The sequence below is a fragment of the Stegodyphus dumicola genome, chromosome 8 (genome assembly GCF_044657685.1).
Source record: "Stegodyphus dumicola isolate Sdum_Otavi_A_Nest chromosome 8, ASM4465768v1".
In the NCBI taxonomy this organism is placed as follows: domain Eukaryota; kingdom Metazoa; phylum Arthropoda; class Arachnida; order Araneae; family Eresidae; genus Stegodyphus; species Stegodyphus dumicola.
In genome coordinates, this window is record NC_140775.1 from 48,893,183 (window position 1) to 48,919,356 (window position 26,174).

At 32.7% G+C, this 26,174-nt stretch overlaps 1 protein-coding gene across 2 annotated transcripts in view; it reads left to right on the forward strand.

The window, feature by feature from the left end:
• LOC118186899 (VPS9 domain-containing protein 1-like) overlaps positions 1-26,174 on the forward strand; it is an 89,349-nt gene that overhangs the window by 14,360 nt on the left and 48,815 nt on the right. For both annotated transcript variants that reach the window (XM_085821827.1, XM_085821828.1), the window contains exons 4-5: positions 8,515-8,613; positions 17,062-17,152. In XM_085821827.1, the coding sequence (XP_085677953.1) occupies positions 8,515-8,613; positions 17,062-17,152 (190 nt within the window). The remainder of the gene's footprint in view (positions 1-8,514; positions 8,614-17,061; positions 17,153-26,174) is intronic.

The window sequence follows — 26,174 nt, forward strand, 5'->3', positions numbered from 1 at the left end:
GACAGCAGCGAATTTTTTCTGGTTAACACAATAGTTTTAATTTGTTTTAGCTTCCTGATTTTGTTTAAGTGAAAATAGATTGATGTGTACATGGACAAAGTTAAGGCAGCGTGTAATGCCTAGTTTGTGCAATTCTCTGATGTTTTTTTAAGTTAAAATAGGTCGATGTGTACATGGACACTGAGTTTGTGTAAGTCTTTGACTTCTTGTTTTGGTTTTGTGTAGCAGGCAGAAGATCAGCTCCATCTTGAAATTGGTGCCGATCTATCCTGGCGCTGATCTTGGCGTCAAAAAAGAGATGATTTGCCAAGGGGTACCGTAGAGTAAATTTTAACCAACAAACATTTGTTTAACATCATCAAAAGAACTTTTCCTTAAGGGTAGAATTGATCCTTAAATAATTTCATTCTGCTATAATCTTTATTAATTCATTAAGTCTAAAAATTTTTGCATGTAAAGAAACAAGTGATAACAAAATATTTTTTTAATGATTTTAGTTCAGTACCATACTAACGAAAGACAGTAGTGTCTCCTCAGCATTCTTTGATTTCTCATGTATATTGGCTGCAATACCAACACATCTCATTTTGTAGCAGTTATCAGTTTGCTCAGTACTTGTATGCTGTTGTGTACTGCAGATTAAAAGCATAATGCATAAATTTCTTTAGCAACATCTAAAATACAAGCAGAAATATGCTTACTTTTTAACTGAAAAAAATGGGCCCCATGTATGTTACCTCTCAATATACCTCAGTATACCTGAAATGGATGGTATGCATCTGTTTCTAACTTTTGGAAATGGGAAATGATAACTTTATTAATGCAAGGATATCGCTGTCTAGACATGTCAAAATTTTTTTGTAAATACTAAAAGTATACACTTACACAACATTCAGTATTGAAAGTAGAAAAACAATGATTGGATTACTTGTTCTGTTACTCGTCTTTTAAAGAAAAATTTTTTAAAGAAAGAGATTTTAAAATTACCATCCTCAAGTCGCAGGAAAAGTTTGCTCTCCTTGGACGCAATATTGAAAAAAGCTTATAACAAACCATTCGTAGTTTCTGAAATGAAATTTGAGGATCTAAAAAGTTTAATCACCATTAGTGTAATACCAAGTTGTTTTTCAGCATTTCATAACAATTTAATATTTGAAACATAAAATTATGTTCTAATTTAAAACTTATGAAAGTATGGACTATTCTTGGAAAATTATTTTGTTTCATTTGTATTTTGATTAATGATTGAAACATTAAGAATGCCTTTTATAATTTTATAGTGCATGTCGTAAAGTGATAAGTAACATTATTAATAAAACTTAATTTCTTGTTTTTAAATTTTTTTTCATTATTATGAGCCATGAACTTTCGGTATAGTTCAAAATAACATAAAAATGTGAGTACAGTAGCACAGTTTAATAATATTTATTATTAAATAAAGCTAATTTTATGACATTTTATAATTATCATTATTAAAAAATAATTTGCCATCATTTGTTTATATTTGAAACTTTAAGTAGAATAGTGAATTAAGTCGGTTGGTGCACCAACTTTAGTGTCTTTGGGCATAGTATGACCAAAAGTTAACTTTCAAATTTGTGCCTCAAAAATTTTGTTATCCTGCCTCTGGAAGAGTTCATTGTTTTTGCATAGAAACTCTTTTAATTGTAAAAGTGTTTTTAATTGTATTTGGTGTTTTAAGTTTTGTATTTTACAAATTTTAATGAAGGTTTTTTCAGTTTTTATGTATTTTCGCCTTACTGCTAAATGAGAACTGAACTGATTGAATGAGAAATATATCTCTAATAAAATTCAAGGAAATAAATGAAGTGCAGCAAAAAATATGTGTAATTCAGTAGGCCATACAAGGGTGTCCATGTCAGATATTTTTAACTTTATAATTGACCTTGTGAAATTATGAATAAGAAATATCCTCCACAAGCTTTGTGTCCAATTATAGAAAACGTTTTGATTTTGGTCCAATTTTACTTTTAAAATAATTTTTTAATTGGACTTTCAACTTTCACAGAACTTGCATATTTCATATAACACATTAAATTTTGTGTTTAGGAAATCATTCTACCTTCCCAAGATTATTAATTCTGACAGAACTTTAAAAATATATCATTCTTTAACCCGTGAGCATGTGCTTCAAAATTACGAACACGAGAAGGCGCACTGGGTATGTCATACCCGAAAGCATTTAACATGTTTTAAATTGCATTAATGATATAAATACAAATATAAATGTGGATTAATGTAAAAAACAATGAACTTTAGAATATTTTAAATAATATAATAAATGAAATACTTAGCTTACAATTATTTTGCACATCTCTGGCAGATTGAACACATATGCTCCATACAAATACTGATATTGCATTTCTCGCACAGAAACTGTATCTTTCTGTCCTTGTCTTTAAGGCACTCAGTGCATTTTCTGTAAATATTTTTCATCTTTTTAGATGGTTGTTCCATATTGCAATCTCCTGAAATTATTTTTTCTTTTAGCTTCAAAGGGAGCATGATTTGCTGCCGTCGTTGATTTGAGTAATCTTCCACTAACTTCAGTCCTAATGATTTGATAAAAAAATAATAATAATAAAAAACCTGCTTATCAAAAATTAATTGGGTTGGTGTAAAATGGAGATCTTGTATTGTGACATCATGTTTATCTATTGCTAATACTAAATATCATATTTTGGCTTCCCAGTGCTAAAATGGTTTTCATAAAATTCTCTATACTATTTTCAGAAATTTTTTAACTAAAAACATGTCTCTGATGAATATTTAAAGAAGAAAAACTTTCTGCTCCTTTTGTTACATTTTAGTTAGCCAGGCACAAGTGAAAAGTCGCCAAATAATTTAGACCTATGCCAAATTGTGTACAAACTCAGCAGGAATCATTCACTATCATTTCCAGTATTCATTTAAAACAAGCAACATCTGTTTTCACTATTATGCAAATTTACGACTTATTTTTCTGACGGAGTTAGATGGCATTGCAATGTTTCTGCCTGCCTCAGCAAGAAGAGCATTCATAAAGACACATGGTTCAAAATCTCCAGATTAAGTTTTCTAACATCTTTAAGAGTTATTTAAGCTTGGAATGAAGAAATGACATCACTTAAATGGTGTGAAAAACAAGAAGTGAATCATTCCCTGAATGTAGATTGGAGCAACTGCTTGCGAGAAGTCTGTGTAGAAATAGTGAGACATGAGGAAGGAAAAAAAATTGGTAGGCCTGAAATGATCGTTGAAATAGACAAAAACTTGTTTACCAAAACAAAAGGGCAATGCTGGCTGAATGTTTCTGGAACAGTAAATATTTGGTGGTTACTGCCAGCTTGATGAATGCTTCCTAGTTAAGATTTTAAACCGTTCTTTGCCAGTACTCTCAGATGCAATAAAAAAAACATATAAAAGAAGGATCTATTATTTATTCCGATTTTTCTGGAAGGGTTACGGCACCATTAAAATTGAAGAAGCAGGTCACAGGCATTTTAAAGTCAACCACAGGTATAATTTTGTCAATGCTGACACTGGTATAAATATGGAAAAAAAAAAAAAAAAAATTAAAGGACTTTTGGGCAGTTCCAAATGGAGAAATAAAAAACATCAGGGCATGTGGAGTTGTATCTTGCTGAATTTCGTCCATTTGAGGAAATTCTCAGGGATATTTACATTTACATATTTTGGAAGAATCAAATATATATTAAAATTTCTTCACTACTTTTTTTAATAAAACGTCTATTAATAAAATGTATATTCATGAATTTTATAAAATGTATATTCATGAAATATAACGTATATAAATTTATTTAAAATATTTAATAAAACATATATTCATGAAAACAAATACTTTTTTTTATATTGGTGAATGTTTTCGACTTTGTTTTGTGTACCGCTCTCTAGAGCTAATACATGGAGCAGAGCTCTGACCCTCCTGGGGATGAGCGCTTTTATTAGACCAAAACCAATCAGACCTTATGTCCATATCATGTGGTGACTCTGACTCTGTATAACTTTGTGCTGATTGCACGGGCTCTTCCCAACAACGTATCTTTCAAATATCTGCCTTACCAACTGTCAATGGTAGGTTTTGTGCCTACCATGGTCATACGTATCTTTCAAATGTCTGCCTTACCAACTGTCAATGGTAGGTTACGTGCCTACCATGGTCATAACAGGTGACGGGAAATCAGGGTTCGATTCTAGAGAGGGAGCTTGAGAAATGGCTACCACATCCAAGGAAGGCAGCAGGTGCACAAGTTATCTACTCCCAGAATGGGCAGGTAGTGACGAAAATTAACAATGGGGGATTCTTTTGAGATCCTGCAATTGGAATGAGTACACTCTAAATCCGTCAACAAGGATCAATTGGAGGGCAAAGCTATGCACTCACGTGTTTGTGAGGCATGATGCATTGAAACCACCATTGACTCACCCTGTATGATGGCCTATAAGCTGGATGCACAAAATACTTATTGCTAACATGAGCTGATGTGGATACTGGAGACTCTTTCATTGCCTCACACAATTTCTGTATATATGAAATCTGGTTGATAGAATTATAAATTTGGGTGGGTTGCAAAACTCTGAGGAAAGTCTAAATGTAGTTTCATAGACCATCTAAGAGCAGGTTCCACTCAGATTTTCTTTATATGTTTATAGAAGACCAAAAAGCACAATTGAAAGACTCGCTGTCCACTTGACATTATTATGGCAAATGAATGTCTATTTTAGACATGAAATCTCTTAAGGAATCCATTTGTTGCAAGATGCTATGCATTAGTCTGAGTTCAGTGAACACCAAGAAGTTTATTAAAAGTAGTGAACATGTGCGACTCAAACTGCCAGCCCTGATCCGTACTTATGGTAGATGAAACTCCAAACCTAGCTATCCAATAGGTAAAAAGGCACCTGAGCGACAGTTTCCATTGAAATATCCTTCATTAACATTGCTTCCAGCCGTCAGGAGAATTTGTCAACAAGTGTTAAAAGGTAGGAGTATCCTTGGAAAGGTGGCAAGGGCTCAACTACACTCAAGAGCCAAAACATTATGACTACCTATCAATAACGAATTGTGCCACCTTTGGTGGGCAACACAGCTTCAACCCGCCTTGGCATGGATGCCACAGGTCCTTGATAGATGGCCGGAGACAGATTGTACCAGCTGTTGTAGCAACAGTCACGCAAATTCGAGATATTGCGAATTGGTGGTCTTTGACCTCTGAGCTGCCGTCCCATGACATCCCAAATGTGTTCTATCGGATTGAGATCTGGTGAGTTAGGCGGCCAGGACATTAACTGGAAATCAGCATCATGTTCCTGGAACCACTCCAACACAATTGTAGCCTCGTGACACGGGGCATTGTCCTGTTGGAACATTCCATTTCCAGCTGGAAAAACAGAGGCCATGTAAGGGTGCAACTGGTCCGCAATGATGTTCAGATACCCTGTAGCATAAGTGATAAGTGACACTTATGTTACAGGGTATCTGAACATCATTGCGGACCAGTTGCACCCTTACATGGTTTTCCAGCTGGAAATGGAATGTTCCAACAGGACAACCCTGTAGCATAGCATTCATGGTCTGCCCTACCACAACCACAGGTCCCAGAGACGCCCAAGAGAACGTCTCCCAGAGCATAATACCACCACCACCGGCCTGTGTATGACCTACTGTGCATTGGGGGAGCAACTGTTCGCCTGGAAGACGCCGTATCCTGACACAGCCATCGGCGTGATGAATGACCAGGCAACTCTGGTCATTCATTCTGAACAAACCGTGATTCATCTGACCAGGCAACTCTCTCCCACTGATCCATGGACCAGTCACGATGTTCCCGGGCCCAGCGCAGGCGCAGTTGGCGATGACACTTGCTCAGCAAAGGCACACGAGTGGGACGTTTGCTGCGTAGCCCCACATCCAACAGTGTCCGCTGAACAGTCTTTTCTGATACTTTTCTACTTGGCCCTGCATTGCATTCGGCTGTCAGCTGAGCCGCTGTCTGACTCTGGTTTTGCTTCACCATGCGAAACAGTCTCCGACAACCTTTTTCTTTGATAGTGTGTGGACGTCCAACACCATGTCGTCTACTGCTGGTTTCACCATCATTCATCCACTTTTCATACGTACTAGCAACTGTAGATCATGAACAACCCACGAGTCGTGCAGCTTCGGAAATACTTGTTCCGAGCCTTCAAGCCATTACAATCTGCCCTCTATCAAAGTCGCTTAGATCCGCAGCCTTTCCCATCACACACAGAAGTAAGTGAAAGAATGATTCTTCAGATTCTCCAGCAGCAGTTAAATACCACTTCCACCTGATCGCGTGCCTTCCACGTCATCCAAGCGCGTTCATCGCAAAATGTAGGGCTGGTCATAATGTTTTGGCTCTTGAGTGTCTATATGCAGATGCTCAGCAAAGGACTGAAACAGACTATGAGTATGACGTATAACTCTGCACTTTCAGCAGTCGCTGCCAGCACGAGTCCAGGCAACACAACAAAAACACAGAAGACCAACAAAACAAGAAAGAATCAGTTTTTTGGTTTTGGGCCACAAAGTACAAGAGTAACTCTTTTCTGCTTCCCATAATGGAAATGACACAGAAGCTCTAGAATATTTGGCAGAATTTGATGAGTTTTTAACTTCACATATAAAAAAAATCAGGTCAGCTAGAAGAAGCAACATGAGTTATCTTTCATCATCTATTGCGATGAATTTATTGAAATATTGAACAAAAAATGTTAGAAACATTTGTGTCAGAAGTTAAAGCCGTCAAATATTTTTCAATTATTATTAACTGTACATCTGATATAATACATGTAGACCAGTTAGCTTTTATATTGCTTTATGTATCAGAAAATGAAATCCCAATTGAAAGAGGTTTTTTTTTTTTTTTTTTTTTTTTAAATTTTTACCAATTTATTTGCGCATAGGAAAATCATTAGAAAATGGAGCTTTATAGAATCTTGAACTATTAAGTTGGGATATTTGCAACTTCAGAGAACAAAGCTATGACAATGCGGCAAATATGTCTGAAAAATACAATGGGCTCCAAAACTGCATTAAAAAATATAGTTATAATTTTTGATACAGTTCATCATGATGAGGACGACAACAGCTCATGTAATCAGGGTGAAGAAGCCTTTAAATGAAATTGCTTAATATTTGACAAAATATCTTTTGAACTAAATATGCATAGCAAAAGTTACAAAGACATTAATGAGATTTTTAAAATATTTCATATGCTCTCAAATGACAATGTCTCAATTGAATCTGAAGATACCATATTACTAAAAAAATGGTACAGTGAACAGAATAATACTGAAGAATTGGATGAGAAAAACTGTTACATTTTCTATTACTTTGTAAAAGCCAAAATTTAACGTTGCAATCTGACATGCTATGATTTATAAGGAGTACAAAAATTGTATCGACATTTCCAGATATGGAAATTATATTAGGTATATTTTTAACTTTGCCTGTATCGAATGTATCTGGTGAAAGATTGTTTTTGGTGCCAGAACACATAAAATACTATTTACAAAACTTATTAAATCAAACAAAGTTAACTTTAGATGTACTGCACATAGAACAAAATGTGTTGGACAGTATTAATTATGAAGAAATAATTGATAAATTTGCAGAATTGAAAGACAGAAAAAAGGATTTTTGAATTAATTTCATAATCTTTTTTTTTTTTTTTTTTTCAAAACTATGGTTTTTTTACATTTAACAGAATAAATTTTGTTTCTTAATTTATGGCATATAAACAAAAAGTTCCAATTCTGTTGATTGTACTGATACATAATCAAACTCATGTTTAAAATTATACTAACAATAGGAGCTGTATTAAAGATTTTTATAAAACTGAAAATTTTTGTTAATTATTGTTATATATAAATGACATTTATTACTATGTTAGAAAGTTCTCGTAAAAACTATGTAACACCTCGGGTGTAGGGGCCCAGCAGGAAAAAATGTCTAGGGCCCTAAAATAGGTTAATCCGTCTTAGGGTGCATATGGAAAGCTAGTATTTAGCTGATGTGGAAATAAGAAACTGAATCATTATGACTTTTCTGGGTAGCTTTCAAGATGACCAAGTTTCAGGGTGGTTTAAAAAACAAATTTGATCCAAATGAGTTTTGTCGGAAAGTACTATATAAGAATAAAAATGGTACTTCATAAAGGGTCATTCTGTCTCTCCCTGATAATATAGCTTATGACATAGTATAAATATGTTGGAGTACATCATATTTAATTTGCTTGCTGATTGCATCTAATATCATCAAGATATGACAGGCTTATTGTCATCTAAATTATGGTTTTCTTTTTTAAATTTTTATTATTTATAAGATGTTAAAAATATTTTAGCAGGTATGAGGGTAACTTTTCTAATCAGTTTTGTAATTTTTTAGACACACCAATAAATTTTGTAATTTAAAAGTTGAAGTAAATATTTCTTAAGTTTTAAGTTTTTTGTTAATTTATTTATTTTTAGGTTTCAGTAAAATATTGGAAAAAAAGAGAGAAGTTAATCAAGTACTGTGCATGATCCATGAATGCTCAGATCGAGTATCCGTAATTGTAAATAATCAAGGTAAATATCCTATATTTCTTTTCAACTAAATTTTTATTTGTTAAAAGGATCTATTTTAAATTATTTATTTTGTTATTTTTATTGCAAATTTTATAAACTGTCAGTGTAATTTTATGTACTTTAAACAGAGTTGGATAAAAATCTTGAATTCTTAGGGAATAGAAGCAAAAATTAAGAAATTTACTTGATTTTTTTTGGGGGGGTGCATGTGTGTTTGGTGTGTGTGTATATTTATCCCTCATTTTTCAACATCTGACATCAAGTGTTATTGTTTTCACTCTATAAAAGATAAAATTTTGGTGATGTAAAAAATGTGAAATAATTAACTTATGGCACAAAATGTTTAACCAAAGAATTTGAATTGGGAGTAGAAGTAAAGCTTCAACGACATAGCAATGCTATAGAGAAAAATTCAATCTAAAATGCCATCGACAAACTTTACAGGCATAAAAATAGACCTTGAAATTCTTCCACGAATGCGATCAAAAACCTCTGGCAATATCAGAGAACCCATCAGAGTGCTATAGCGAATGGTTTAAAAAGTTAATTCTTTGCCTAAAACTTGTAATTTTTATTTCTTTAAAGTTAGAAATATGTTTAATTTGACAACTTTAATTTTGTTATAAATCCATTTCATGACATGAGACGATAATAAAAAAAATCACGTGTAATGAACAGTGGAATTGGAAACTCTCATTGGAACATTTTATTTCAAAATTATAATCCACACTATTAAAGAAATCAGGTTCATGTTTAAATATATCAATATGAAGTGTTTGTATGCAATATAGATAGAATATCTACCTTACTTTTAAGAATCGATGGCTGCCCAAAATTTCATAAAACCAAACTTCATCAAATCTCTCAAGTTTTAACAGAATAATGATGCTAACCACAAAATGGACAATCCTAAAATCCTCCTCCTGAAAAGAAAAAAATAAGATCTAGCAGAAGCATTTTCAAATTAACTCTTATCTTAAAATTTAAATCTTACTCCAAAACAGTTAAAACACTAACCCCAATAAAAATGTTTTTGAATTCTTCAGCACAATGAAGGAGAATGAAATATTTCTTTCTGTAGGTCATGTTATGCTGACAAATAAATGAATACAAGAAAAGTCACTCACTATGTTAAATGCAGAGCTAAGAGGAAGTATGTAAAATATAGAATTTAAGAGGAAGGAAGCCTAGATTGACGAAGATTCTATATAAAACTGTATTTTGAGATTTATATGAAATCTGTGACAATCTGAATTAATATAATTATTTACTGCTTTATTAATATTATTATTTGTGATTTTCAAGAAAAGAATGAAGAACTGGTTAAGTAAGTCATTGACTCTCTGATATATGGTATAATAAGACAAATATACAAAATGAAATTATTCCAGTAATGCGCCATGATTTATTTAGCTCACAAATATGAATTATTCAAACATTTGCAACAAGCAAATATGAGCCCTTCTTGTAACATAAACAATATACTATTATATGATCTTAAAATCATACATTTATATTGGAAGCTTAAGAAGCAAAGTGTTGTGTATATATGATTATTTATTAAAATTGTTACCACCGAAAGCAGATTTACCACCAGTTTTCAATTCATTGCAAAATTTTGTTGAAAGAACAATTTATTTTAATTTGTATGCTATTGCAAAGAGTGCCTGACAAAGATCTCTTCAGATTTATTTCTTTAAATATTGAGCCTAGACATAAATATTGAGTAATAAAATTTCTTAAAACAAATTACATATCTTTCGCACAGAAAACGGAGAGTCATGTAAGTATTAAAATATAATTTTTAATTGGCTGTTATTGTGTAAAAGTTATCATTAATAAAACTTTCCTTCAAATATTTAAATTTGAATTTCTGTACTTCTGCATACAAATTTCCCGAAGTCATAAGATATCCTTTGATTTAGTAGATAACAAACACATTTTAGAATCCAGAGTGATTTGTATTTAGGAATTCTTAGTTATGAAGGTGCATTAACTTTTTTAACCAATGCCACAGATTAAAACTCATCTGACAAATCAGGTAAGATGTAACTGATTTTTAGGCCCTTTCCTCAAAAGGCTTCAACATATGCTTTTTTTTTTTTTTTTTTTTTTTTTTCCTTCAGAATTCTAGCAGTGGAGCCTAAGTTTTCCTCTTTTCAAAATAGGTTTTTCAATTGCTAGGATTCTATCCCCAGAGGAATGTCTCACTTAAAACTGAGCTGCTTATAATTACTTACTCCAGTGTTTAGGTTTCCATTTAAATGCTTACAATGTCCTAAATATATTAGTTCAAATTTTTAAAGGTGTTACAAAACCCTCAAATCTGAAATGAATTAAGAAGGGAAAATATTTCTCTATCCATTTGCACTTCTAAAAGCTGTACCAACAGCACATCTGGATATGCTTTTTGTCTCAAAGTGATTGCTATGCCAGAGCTTCCAACCATTAGCTTCTGGCTATTCAAACTAGAAATTGTGGTGATGGACAAAGGGTGTTGAATGCGGTTGTACTGCTGCATTTTACAGTTTTAAGGTAAATAAAACTACAGAACTTTTATATTCACATACTATGAACTCCTATTAATTATATAATATTACAATAAAAATGTACTCCTTATTTTCAATATTCAGCTTCCAAAAGCTAATGATATAAATAAGGGGAAAGGATACAATGCATATAATGCTTATGTGTTTTAATTATCATGTAAAAATATAATCTGCATTATTATTATTATTATTATCATTTGTAAATACTGTGTATAGAAGATTTCGTAAAATTCTGAAAAAAATCAAAAAATCAAAAAAGTGTGAAGTAAAAAATTACATAAGGGAAAATATCTAATTATAAAACAGTTAAGCTACTTGATTTTAACTTAAAAGTCTTAGTACAACATTCATAAATTCTCGATTATGTAGAATGGGAAGATATTTGGCTATTCTGAAATGATTTAATGGAGAAAAATCCAAGAAAACCCTGAACATCCTGTTTTACAGGGGAAAAAAAGAGATGAGATAATGTTCATAATCATAATTTATAGAAATGAAATAAAAAGCTTTTATTTCACTTACAAAACTTACATTTCTGTTTAAGAATATTTGTCATAATAATTCTCATTGATTGTAAACTGCCAATCTTTTTAATATTAGTTTAAATTTTGCACATGCAGTCAGTTTTAAATGAGGTCTTCTAAATATTAATGAAAATGATTCTAATGTTAAAGCATTTCTAAAATAATGAATTTGTAGGAAACTTAAACTGAAAATTTGTAAAACTGCAACATGTAAGAATTCATAAAATTCTTATACAGTCAAAAGTCGTTAATTCGGACACCCATAATCCGGAATGATCTATAATCCGGACCTCAAAGCTACAAACTTTCTGCGCATGCGTCGCGTTGACGCTTGCGCGTAAGACCTTTACCGCTGCGAATTTGCATGTGCGCGTGCGCAAAATACGTTTACGAATGCGCGTTTAATGTATAACGGACGGGATAAGCTAAGCTAAAATTATCTAATTATCTATTTCAGTTAATGTTGCAGATTGCGTTGTTCCTTAATCTTCGAATTGGATCCGGATTATTATTTTTTTGCAGACTGTTAGAGCAATTTTATAAAAGTAAGCTTGAACTTTCGATTATGTCAAATAGAATTTCCGATATATATTTACTAATATGTAAAGGATATACAAAGCGAAAGTATCTTTCGGAGTACATTAAACAAAAAGTGGAATTGCTGCAAAAAATGGATAAAGGCATATCCTTTGCTTATTTAAACTTTAACGTTTGTTTATCTAAACTTTAACGTTTGTTTATCTTTAACGCCGCCGCGGCCTGCAAGGAATGGAAGTTGATCAGTTAATCTGTGAGCACTATCCTTATCTTAAGGGCAGATGTTTTATTTTATTTGGCTTATAATTGCTTATTCAATGTAGCATTTCATCTCGATGTACTCCGTCTTTGATATGATTTAAATCAAATGCCTCATCATTGTAATTCGCTTCCGATAGCAAAGAAAGTGACAGAGGTTATTGAAAACGAAAAAATTTCGATTGACAAATTAGTCGGTATTCTCGACACAGCAATTATAGGACTTGAACAGCGGAACTTTTTAACTGAACAAGAAATTATGTCTGTTTATAGAATTAAAGAGAATGTATTATTACATAAAAAACGAAGCAACTTAAACAACTTACATTGAAAGAAATGTTTAATAAAGTAAAGAAATAAATATTAAGCTTTTTTTTTTTTTTTTTTTTGTAAATTTTGATACCCTTTAGATCATAATTGTTCTTTATTTCGTAAATTACGGTTTCATATTTTTAATTTTATAATTTCTGCATGCCATTTTACCAGATTTAAACTGATGATCTATAATCCGGAAAAGTCGATAGTCCGGAATCGGCGAAGTCCCGACGAGTCCGGATTAACGACTTTTGACTGTATGTTGCTTCAAGTACATTTGGTAAGTTAACAGTGAGTACATTGAATCTGATAATGGAAAGTCATATGTTCGAGTTTTGATAAGAGCACTGTCAGTTTCTACAAAATAAAAAAGGTAGTATATTTTTTACGACATTCAAAACAGAATCATGCTTATTTTAAATAAGTATCTTTTTGTCGAACAGTTGACAAGGGCCTGATTGCACATTAGCACATATAAATAGTCTCTAATACAAATGTATACAAAAAAATTAAGAAACGTTATTTATGAGAAGCTTCAAATAAGGCTTCACCTTTCTGAGAAGCTTCTAGGTAATAATCCTTTTTGGGTTAATCATATAATTATTTATATATGAAAAGCTTATTAAGCTATTAAAATTTGCATGCACACAATCATTTGGTGTTTTTAAGAATATCTTCTAGAACTTTTCATGCAGTGTTAAAGCAAAATATTTGATTTTCCTCTGTCACCGTACCTTATTTAAATTTTCTCTGATTTGGAAAGTGAATGTGTATGTGTCTCCATTCTAAACCAAGCATGCTAATAATGTTACTATCTGGCTGTAAAGAAAGTTTTTTGCCAAAAAATAATAAAGTTAGGGGAAAAAATGAAATTGTTCTTAATAAAGTTAGGGGGAAAAATGAAAGCAGTATCTTTAGTGCACATATGAATCACCAACACGAAATCTATGATATTCTGCCAATGTTGTGGTAGATTTTCAAAGCCTTCAACCCAGAAACTTGGTGGCCATGAGTCCAAAAACAGATCAACCTAATTTCAGACATCATGTGCAGAATGAAAGATAGCTCCAGCAAGCTGTAGCTGCAGATGTGAAAAAAGGTAGATGTCTGAATGAGCGATGTTGGGCTATATTGTGGTGATGGCAAAAAATCCCATTCGAGTCCTTATAGAGTCCAGCTGAATGAAGACACATGTGGTTTTGCATTATCTTGATGGAACATCACCTTTTCATGCTGGAACTCAGTTCGATGCTTTAGCAACTTCAACACGGAATAACATCTCTCTGTATACCTTAGTGTCGAGAGTTTTATCTTTTTCCCGATACTCTTCGTGGATAATACCACGGCAATCCCACCAGATACAAAGCATGATCTTTTTGTTAGTCAAACTATGGTATACGATGCTGCTGACAGGCTCACCGAGCATACACCAATCCTCTTTCTGGCCTTTGTTGTTGAAGTAATCCACTTTTCTTCACAAGTGACAATCCAGTCCAGAATTTTGCCCTTGTGTTGATATTAAAGCAGATTAGTGCAGGCCCGATCACATGTGTCCTTACCTGCTTGAGTCAGCTCATGCCACACCCAGCGATTGAACTTGTATGTCATGTTTATGCAATGCATAGCATGACTAATGGACATGGCACTAATATCTAATTTCTTAGCAAGCTCTCGAGTGATTGCATATTGAACTTCTTCCACAAGTTCTCACAGGCAGGCCTCATTAACATCAGTAGCCTAGCCAGAGCACTCTCCATCTTAATGTCATAGGCCTGGTTTTTTAACTTTCGATACTAAACTTTCTCAGTGTCATATGATACTACATCAATACCTGTACACATGATTTGGTGATGACATTCTATAGCTGACTTTTTGCAGCAGAACTTTAAGTAAATGATGGTTCTAATCTGGTAGCATGATAGCTCCATTTCAGATGCCTTGTATTTAATGATATGTTTTTAGTCTCTTTTTTTCAAATGCCAAATGTCTTTTGACAAAATATGATTAAACACACCAACATAAACTGTTTGCGCAGACAATATTTGCAGTGGTGGGAAACTATCGTTAAAACTCGATATGTTCAATGCTTGTTAAAATGATCATTCTATTACAGTAATTCTTCTGAAGGGCCCACGTTTGAGAATATTACATTAATTTTCATGATCCTGATAATTTGTTATATTGTATCCCTTTTTCTGTGTGATGCGAAAGGTTAAAAATACATTTACAACAATTGATAAATACCTTATTAATTATATAGAATAAGATTTTATTATCAGTATTAGTAATCCTAATCTAAGCTAATATACACATTTTATTCATATCATGTGTTAATAATGCAAGATCACTTTCAGAAACTAGGAGTTTTAGCAAAAAAATTCCTACCCGTCTCCTTTGAAGTTCTTTGGTTCTAGTGAACTACAGGTGGTTCTGAATTTCTGTACTTTCATTTTTCCCATGTTTGCCACACGCATACCTCAAGAAATTTAGAATTTTTCTCAGAATAAGCATGATAACCATTTACCATTAGTTCATTACTAATGATTTGAAAGTGCTCATCTGGCGAAGAAAACAAACATGAACAGCCTTTTTTTTTTTTTTTTTTAATTTAAATTTGCTTTCTTTTGAAATTTTGATGTACACTGTGCAAAAAAAAAAAAAAAAAAAAAAAGGTGCGTGCAGTTCTATATCTCCCATTCTACTGGGCTGATTGACAAAATTCAAATTGTTTTTTTCATGTCTCGAAAGCGCAAGTTCGAATATGTATTAGAATTACATATAGCATTGTTCTAACATAAGTATTTTCACTCAAAATCAGACTTTTTCTGAAATAACATACCAGTTTTTTCCCATATTTTGATTCTACGATTCAAATTATGCCTAAATATTAAATTGGGTGCAAAATTTACAGAGGAATTCAAAAATTTATCTTAACGCAATTTTTTTAGTTTTTGGCTAGAATAATTCACTTAGCAAACTTCTTAATGTGTGCAACCAATTTTCCTTTCCTTTCCATTATGCCGGAGTGGAAAAAAGGCACCTCGTTCTAACCTTTTTACATTGTGCATGAGGGGAAAAAAAGTCACTGGGTTTCTACTTCCAAATAATTTTCGCAAAGTGTCTATACCACATTTGGTGTTTTATCGCTTTCAACAAATATACCAAATTTCAAAACGCACCAATATATAAATTCAGGTATATCTTCAGAAATTTTGAATAAAAAAACTGTAAGTTTTTTTCAGGTATGCTTAGAGATATGTCTACTTTAAGAATGTGGTAAAAATTTTATAGATTATAATTCAAATTTTTTTTGAAAAATTTATAAAAATTATTTAAAAATAAAAATTTAAAAATAAATCATAAAAAATGAGTGAATTTTATTTGGGATGAACCTAAATTTCAAAATGTGAAAGGAAGAATCAAATAAGTTTAATTAAAAAAAGAGAGATTAATAAATATATACCAAACTCAATTAACATGGAGGAGCTAAAATTTTGAGAGCTAATTTTTTTAAAAACTATTCATGCGATTTTTACAAAACTTGGTAGTTTGGCATAATTTGAGTTGTAAAATCAAAATATGGAAAAATATTGATATGTTATTTCAGAAAAAGTCCAATTTGTGTCAAAATACCTATATTAGAACAATGCTATATATAAATCTAATACATATTCTAAGTCGCACTTTCGAGGCATGAAAAACGCAAGTTGAATTTCATCAATTGGCCCAGTAGAATGAAATATATAGAACTGTCCCCCCTTTTTTGTGCAGTATACTTAACACAATAGTGCAGTTTGTTTGCTGTGTGGCCAAGGTTCTTTCATTGTATTATGTTCATGTTTTATAGAAACCATTTTTTAATAAATGTAGTATATTAATGCAGTTCAGTGTAACAGAACACTTTAAGGGTCCCAAAGGCTTTGGATCCCTATACTGTGGCATACCTTGCCTACCCCTATTTACTCCACTGATCAGAAGATACAAAAGCCAGTGTTAATAAAATGAACGGCTTTATGTTCCATATCTTTGTAATCCGAAATTAGTCTTGTAAAATCTACATTGTCGTTTTTGAGAAGGGGTGTATTTATTCTATATTTAAAATAAGCATTCTTTTTATGAAACTATGTATTTTTAAGGTTGCCATCTAGTTAAATTTCATGCCAACATTTATGTTTAGTGGAAAGTGGTATCTTGTTAGCAGAAAAGAACCATATTTTCTTTCTGTTTAATTTTTACATTTTGTCTTTTTCTATTTTAATTACTAGAAAACTCTGCTATTCAAACTAAAGTTCAGGCATCATTTTCTGGAAGTAGTTCATTAACTGAAACCAGTATGATTGAAAATACATCTGGAAAGTAAGATAGTCTTTTAGATGATAATAATTTTTGGAATATTTTAATACATTTACATTTGTATAATTTGATTAAAGAAAATTCATAATTAAATAATTAATATTTTTTATATTCAGTTTTATGTGATTTTGTTATAAATTTCTTAATATTTCCTATTTCTGTAATTAGCATGGGAAAAAAATGAGGGAGTCACTTTTATGTTTCGCAGTAGCTGTCCATGCAGGTGTACTCGAGCATTGATAACTGACAAATTTTTCAAGGTCATGTCTAACTAACTTGGGCAACTATAAAATGTTTTCCACTAAAATGTATAACCACTATGTGCCTCTCCAACAGCAAATGTTAATCAAGTTTTTAAGCCTTCCCTTCTGCCAAATTAAACTTATTGCACTCATTTTCAAATCACTAATAGTTCAATTTTAATTATCTTCGATAAAATAAGGTATTATTTTGGACTATTTTAATGGAGAAAGCATTAAAAGATTAATATTAACTATGCATCTGTGTAATTTAGTGTTCATAGAAGTGAAGGTAACAGATCTAAAAATTATAATATTTGGTCTGAGAATTTTGTTATATGCTAGTGTGCAAAACTTAAAGAACAAATTCATTTTTTAATTTACAACCATAAAATTGTTGAAGAGGGCTTTTTGTGATCAGTACATTAAAAGTCAGCTCAGTAGAAGGGTGAAGTGTATGCAGATATCAGCGCCATAATGTCAGAGGGTACGTCTGCATGCAAAATACAAGGAATCAGTGTGTGCAGTGCAAAGCAACTTAAAATGAAGAAAGGAAGGTTTCCGCATATAAAATTGTACATGTAGTACGGCTACAAGAAATCATCAGGATGCCTTTGCACATTGTGGGATAATTGGTGAGCTTGAGGAAGGGCATAGTTTGATGTCTGTTGCCCAAGAGTTTGAAATTGGTATCTTTTCTCATTAAAATTCGACTCTTAACTTTCAAAATACCATTAGAATCAGAGTAACCATGCTAATTCAGAGTATCATTTTCAAATGTTTATCATCCGGTCCTGAAATGATTTCTTCTGTACAACTTCATGCAGTGACTCTAAGAAGTTGGTTGTACAAAGAAAATTGGTCATAATATTTTTCCTGGGATGACTCTTCGTGATTAACTGTGCTAACAAGAGTCTTTTCCTAAATTTATTGTATTATCGAAATCAGGAATTACGTTAGAATTTGGCCATTCTTCCATTGGTTTTTTTCAAGCACAATGGTCTTTCCCACCATCAAGATTTTCGTAATGTTTCTGCATTACATCTTCATGATGGAAGATCTGCTGGGTTCAATGGACCTGGTACATGATGCTAGTCTTCAGGATTTCTCATAGAACGAATTTCTTGCACTTGATTAAAAATGAAGGGAGCCCAATTTTTGTTTTCCTTAATCCAATACAAAGTGTCTGCCAAGTCAGCCCAGAAAAACTTCGGACTATTTTCCATTTTTAGGTCATTAGTCACACTCTGAGCTAATCTAGCTCCAATGTTGCAGGAGAGAAGTTCCATTCTCGGAATAGAAACAGATTTCAGCGGTGCAACTCTACATCATGCCTGAACAAGTTGGCAGGTCATTGAAGTTTCCGTCTCATTTTGGAAGAAAATACAAGTCGCATAAGCTATCTCACTCGCGTCACAGAATACATGTAATGGACTTCTTGGTACTTCACAATTGGGAATAAGACATCGAGAAATTTCTACTTCTTTCAGCTTAGAAAGTTCCCGTCCCCACTTCTCAAACTTCTTTGCAATGGTGGCAGGAAGTTCATTATCCCATGATACTTTCAATTTCCAGCACTCTTGTAGGAGGACTTTTGTTCCCAAAGTAACAGGACAGGTGAAGCTAAGGGGATAAAAAATTTTATGTACGGCTGACAGGATTTTTCTCTTGGTCACAGCTGTATTGTCTTCGACATTTTCTCGTAAATCTACTGTCGAAGCATCATTCTTTAAGCATCTTAAGCCCTAGAACTGAAAATTTCTTTTCATTTTTCGGCAAAGGGATTTCAGATTCTTGATTATTATAACTGTGCTCCCACTCTCGAAGTTCAAATTTGGCAGTGCTAAGAACCAGTTTGGATTTCTCAATAAATTTCTCAAGTTCTTCAGGATTTTCCACACTGGTAACACAGTTATCCACTTAAAAAGATTCCAATAGCTTGGTGACTGTTTTTTTAAAATGGTGAGGAGCATTCCGTAAATGAAATCGAATGGTTTCCAAAAGATACGGGAAACAAGAAAGGCCGAACACAACCCGTCTATGCTGGAAAATAGGTTTGGCAGAATCACCACCCTCCCACCATAAAAACTTTAGATATGGTTGATCACTCTCACTTAGTCCTGTTTGTAGGAAGGCTCTACGAATGTCTGCAATAAAACGCCTATTTTCTTTAATCTAAATCAATTTATAATGGCTGGAATGAGTTCGACGGCGTTGGGGCCCTTTTCCAGGCAGGTTGATAGAAGGTGAATTCTTTTCTCTGGGCGATCCATCAAAAACAGGTCTCACTCTTGTAGTGTAATTTTCCATCACTACAGCCCTGTGAAGGAGGTAGTGTCCACTTTCTTCGTTACAGAAGTTCTTAACTTCTTCAATAACGTCTTCTTGAAGCCACTCTCTAAATACTTCTTCGTATGCTTCAAAGTTTCCACTCCTCTTCAGTGAATCAATGCAGCCCTTTAGCCTTCGTTCTGCAACATTTTTGCAAGTGGGCAAAGGAGGATGGCCTTGTATCCATGGGAGGCTTACAACGTACCTTCCATCAGCATCTAATTTCACACTTCTGTTAAAATGTTCTTCAGCTGCATCTCAAGCTCTTCTTGACTTCCCTTCTCTCCAGGGCCAAAATTCGAAGTGTATCAAGTTGGCATAAGTCTGAAATTTTTGCATTGTTTACATATAGCGACATAACGCTATTTGTGCTATCTAAAGTTTTGATCGTATCAGTTTTACCTATTATTGTCCATCCAAGCCACATTTCCATCAAAACTAGACCTGAGTGTAATGGTTTTATGTTTCTGGTATACAGTTTACCTGTGACATCTGCTTCTACGAGTACATGAATTTCGTTAGGAGAGAATTGATACAACAGATCTATTTTATCATTCAAATCAGACAGGAAAATTTTGTATTTCTTAATTTCACTCATAAAATGACCACGTAGTATTTTTGGGATTTTGGAAGAAATTTGTTCTTGATTTAACACCTCGAAATTACATCGATAATTATCCGAAAAGTCACTAAGACGAATCAAATATCTCTTATGTGTTTCCGTCAATACTATACCACTGAATTTTCTATACCATTGAATTAACTATCTCTTAAAATTTCTTCATCAACACATTCATATCCCATTTCCGTTATTGCAAAATTTGACAAGTAAGATTTACTGCTGCCTGAGTCAATTAGTACCTTATGTATTTCATTTTATTCTTATTCCTAAGACGAACAATAAGTGTTTGCAAGAGAACTTTACGAGTGGCTGCTTTGTTAGATAGAGCGGAGTCCTCATTTTCGATTTGTTTCTTCTCAACCTGGAGCGACCGGCTCGAATTTTCGGGATAACATTTTTCAGTACACATTAATTTAAAATGACCCTTACCGCAAATCTCACAGGGTGCTACTTTCATTTTACAAAATCGAGAAATATGTTTTCTTACTGCTAAGCATCTGAAATATGTGCTCTTCTTTAATAATATTTGCTTTTTCTCTTCATAAGGCAAATTATCATCATACCTACACTGTCTACTTATATGTGCTTTGTTACAAAATACACAAGTTTCTTTTTTAATATCCGAAGAATTACATAACTGTGCACCTCTCGCAGTAAATCTTTCCCGTCGTGCTGATGCGGGTGAAATAATTTTGATTTTGGTTTCATGATTAAACCCGGTCCGTGCTAGATGCACTTTCTCTTTGCTTTCAATCTCGTGACATAAAAATTTCATCAGATTATCTAACTTATCAACAGTTTCGTCTTTAGATGATAGGGATGTGGAATTCAAATTTCTTCCCCAAACTCTCAAGGCAAACAAGATTCAATCAATGGATACAAAATTGAAGAATAATTTGTGCTGAAAACACATAACATATTGAAAGACCTTAAGTAAGTTTCAATCTTACGGTACAGTTTAAAAAGAGGCATTTTAGGACCTTTACCAATTGCGTTATTCATCATCAATGAAAGAACTTCTCTAATATACACTTCGATTAACATGTCATCTCGGCCAAATCTTGCCTTCAAACATTGTAATACGTTTTTATAACTATCAGCTGTGGCCGGAAATGATTTAACAAGTTCTCATGCCCTTGAACCCTTTAAATTCGCTTGTAATAAATACTGATATTTATCTTCCTTCGCGATTTCATTATTATTGTGTATCTTCTGAAATTGTGCCCAAAATGACAACCATTCTTTGATATCACCGCCGAACAATTTAAATTCTATTTTAGGAAGCTTAAACTTCCGTTTCGATGAATCATTAACCATTTGAGAAACAGTTTCGTTTTTAATGTTTGTTAAAACTTTGTGCACTTTTGTCCTTAATCTGACAAATCGCTCTTCATAAAAAAAAAAAAAAAAAAAAAAAAAAAAAATCATATTTTTTATCAAATTCTGCTTGAGAACACTTTTCATCTTTTAGAAGATCTTGTAATTCCCTTTCTTTAAGATTAAGTTCGCACCACTTTTCTTCTAACTGGGTAGATAAAATTTCAATCTCTTCAATATTTTTATTTTCCTCGTCAACATTGTTGTTCTCAAGACCATTAGCTATGTGCGTAAATGAGTTTCTAAGAGGTGTTTGTAACTTTTTTAACTGATCCATAACACTTAAATAGTAATTCTAGTAGTAAATATAATATACAAGATTTCAATTCAAAAGTATTCTCGCGCAGGGATGCCAAATTAATATTGTGTCAGTTCAATAGAAAATTAATGAGGAAAGCATTCCAACAGTAGATAAGTAAAACAGCACTTAAACTGAATCATTGGGTTCTTCATTCAGGTATATCCAAAAATACATACAGGTTCAGCTTTTTAAAACTTTAATCTGTGCACAAGTTATAACAAAGAGGTTATTACAAGAGATCAAAAACTAGACATCATTTTCTAAGACATTCATAAACAAAACTAAGCTAAAAATAGAACATAGGTTACATCATAAATCGTTGAGTGAGGGGTGAAAACTTAGGTAATCTTTCCTTATCAGTTCAATCCATTACGCGCGTGCACAAGGCGGAAGTATCACTTTTCCCAATATTTATATTAGAAATGGAAGATAATGTTGTTATAAGAAGATATTTGAAAATTTCTGTCCATTATTACACAATAGTTTTTTATATCATGTAAGGGCCTTTATTTTGATAATTAATCTTGATACTTTCGCGACTTATGAGGCAAGTCAATCTGACTTAATATGCATCACATTACAGTATTTGAAGATTAACTCAGTACATTGTTAAACTTGCTGTCTGTCTTAAGATAATGCAACAATGAAAAATGTTTGTGATAGGAAATTATTATAAAAAAGATTTAAGCATGACAAAAACTTAATTATATAGTTTGATACATAATTATTTTCTTTGAATTATAATTTAATATTTAATTTTTCTTAATTCCTGACCATTTTCTTTTAATTCTTGTAATCGTAATTTTATTATTTTCCTTTTGTGTGAGACAAAACAAAATTTAAAGCTCATATACGAGGGTCACTGTGAAGTTGTTGAGATACGCATAAGTTTTTAAAGTTATACTTATGAAATTTTAGGAGTGTGCAGTGTATATATCTGCCAACATTAGAAAATTGCAGCAGTTCAGAGCAGTATATAATGAAGATCCAAGCAGTTTCAATATGTATAATTGATAACAGAATATAAAAATTAATTGAAATTTTTACCACTTAATTTCAAAACATTTTTGTCCTAAATAATACCAACAGATATCTGGGAGCAGTTACAAAATTTTTAGATTTATTTATAAACCAGTGATCTCAGCTTTCATTTTTGATGTAAACAGTTTTGCTCATCTGATTTATAAATTTCGTTACACAGAACAATGCTTTACAAGTTAGAGAGAAAATGGTATAATGGAATTTAAAATTTATCTTATAAATATGGTAGAATGCTTAATACAATTCCTAAAGTAAAAACACAACAGAAAAAATTTTCATTTTAATCAAATGAATTTCAAAGAGAATTTAATGAATTAAAAAAAAATAAAATGACATCCCCCTTTTTTCCTCAATTTAAAGCACTGGATTTCATTAATAAGTTCTTTTCAATTCAACTTTTATCTTTATATATTGCTGAAGAATTGCTTCCTCAGTTTACTTCCGAATATTTTTAAATCACTTTTTAAATTTTGGTCTCTATAATAATAATTGATCAAAGTCTGAGGCAGAATATGCTAAATTTTGCAGAAATTGATAATACAGTCCAAAGTCATTAATTCGGACACCCATAATCCGGAATGATCTATAATCCGGACCTCAAAGCTACAAACTTTCTGCGCATGCGTCGCGTTCACGCATGCGCACAGGCGTTTACGAGAGCACGTAAGACCCTTACGGCTGCGAATGTGTTTGTGCGCATGCGCGTTTAAATTGTAACGGAGTTATACGCTAAGCTAAAGTTACCTAATTCAGTTAATGTTGCCGATTGCGTTGTTCCTTAATCTTCGAATTGGATCCGGCTTATTATTTTTTGCAGACTGTTAGAGCAATTTTATAAAAGTAAGCTTGAACTGTCGATTATGTCAAATAGAATTTCCGATATATATTTACTACAAAGCGAAAGTATGTTTTGAAATCCGAAATCTGTTTATCAATTTCACGCTGCTCTGAGGCAGAAGGGGGGGGGCAGAAATGTCATTATTAGATTATGATAGATTAGAAAGATTATGTCAAATAGAATTTCTCATATATATTTACTAATATGTAATTTGTATCTACAAAGCGAAAGTATGTTTTGAGATCCAAAATCTGTTTATCAATTTCACGCAGCGGATTGGAAGTTGATCTGTCAGCACTATCCTTATCTTCAGGGCAGATGTTTTTATTTTATTTGGTTTATAATTCCATACTAAGTGTAGTATTTCATTCTGTCTTTGATATGGTTTAAATCAAGTTCCTCGTCATTATAATTCTCTTGGGATAGTGAAGAAAGTGACCCAGAGGTTATTGAAAACGAAAACATTTCGTTTGACAAATTAGTCGGTATTCTCAACACAGCAATTATAGGACTTGAACAGCGGAACTTTGTAACTAAACAAGAAATTATGTCTGTTTAATAGAATTAAAGAGAAAGTATTATCACATGAAACGAAGCAACTTACATTGAAGGAAATGTTTAATAAAGTAAACAAATAAATATTAAGCTTTTTCTTTTTGTAAATTTTGATACCCTTTAGATCATAATTGTTCTTTATTTCATAAATTACGGTTTCATACTTTTAATTTTGTAATTTCTGCATGCCATCTTACCAGATTTAAACTGATGATCTATGATCCGGAAAAATCGATAATCCGAATCGCCGAAGTCCCGACGAGTCCGGATTAACGACTTTTGACTGTTTCTGTTCTGACATTTCATAGGCAATTTGGCATAACATCTATCATAATCTAATAATGACGTTTCTGCCCCCCCCCTTCTGCCTCAGAGCAGCGTGAAATTGATAAACAGATTTCGGATTTCAAAACATACTTTCGCTTTGTAGTAAATATATATCGGAAATTCTATTTGACATAATCGACAGTTCAAGCTTACTTTTATAAAATTGCTCTAACAGTCTGCAAAAAATAATAAGCCGGATCCAAGTCACTTTGAAAATTTTGAGATACATATACGTTTTTACAGTTATAGTTATGAAATTTTAGGAGAGTTCAAAGCAGTCTCCTCCAGCATCGATCCACATCTGTAGGCAAATTTGCCCAAGATTAAATGCATCAAACCATTCATTTCTTGGAATCAATGAAAAAAATGCATTTATAACTTCATCATTGTCATGTTTGGAATGAAAACAACATCAATGTAAGGTCTCTTTTAGATTAAAAAATTGCCAAAAGAAGCACATAGCTAGGCCGGATGAATGGGGTGGATGTTTTATCACTTTGATGTGTTTTCGTTCAACAAACTCAACTGTCAATCTTGCTGAATGAGATGATGGATTGTCATGGTGGAGCATGAGCCCTCTAACGTTCACTGCTTGAAGAAATTCTGGAAGACACTTAGTGGTATACAAGTTAGCTGTGACTGTCTTCTGTCCTTCCAGCTTGTTGGCTTCGACCAGTCCTGTACTTCTGAAGGAAGCAACATACATTACTTATTCATGATACATTGTGTTTTCACCATTGTGGACATGGGATCATCTTCAAAGATCCGTACTTCACTTTCTTGACGTATTGGAACGTTAAAAAATGGTATGTCCGTTTTTTCACCAGTTAAGATTATAAAAAATGATGGCCATCATTTTTTAAGTAATTTAAAGGTTTCTTTTCTGATTCTGACATGCTCCTCCTTTTTGATGCTCAGTTAAATTATGGGGAACCCAACAGCAAACTAGTTTTTTTATATGCTATTCATGATGAATAATTTTATGTATGGCAGCATATCCAATGTAAGTTCCTTTTGTATCATTTGGTAGGTTCAGCAATTATCATCAATTAACATTTTCTGTATGGCAGACACATTATCTGAGATTACTGCTGACAATGGCCTTCCTGTGGGTTCATCCTGAAGAGAGTTGCAACCTCTGTGAAATGCTGTAAACCATCTGAATGCAGTAGCATTAGATGGACTTTTATTTCCAAATACTAACTCTAGACGTTGAACTCATTCTTCTTGATTTAACCATAGAAAACTATGGTGCAGTAATGTGCACCATTTTTCCTTCAACATCATCTCCATTTTTCCTTCTGCCCAAAATGTATTCTGTGCTAAACTACTTTCAGTTGGCCCATAAAAAAATCTATCGCTAGCCTAAAATAGTTTTTTTTTTCCCAAGTCTA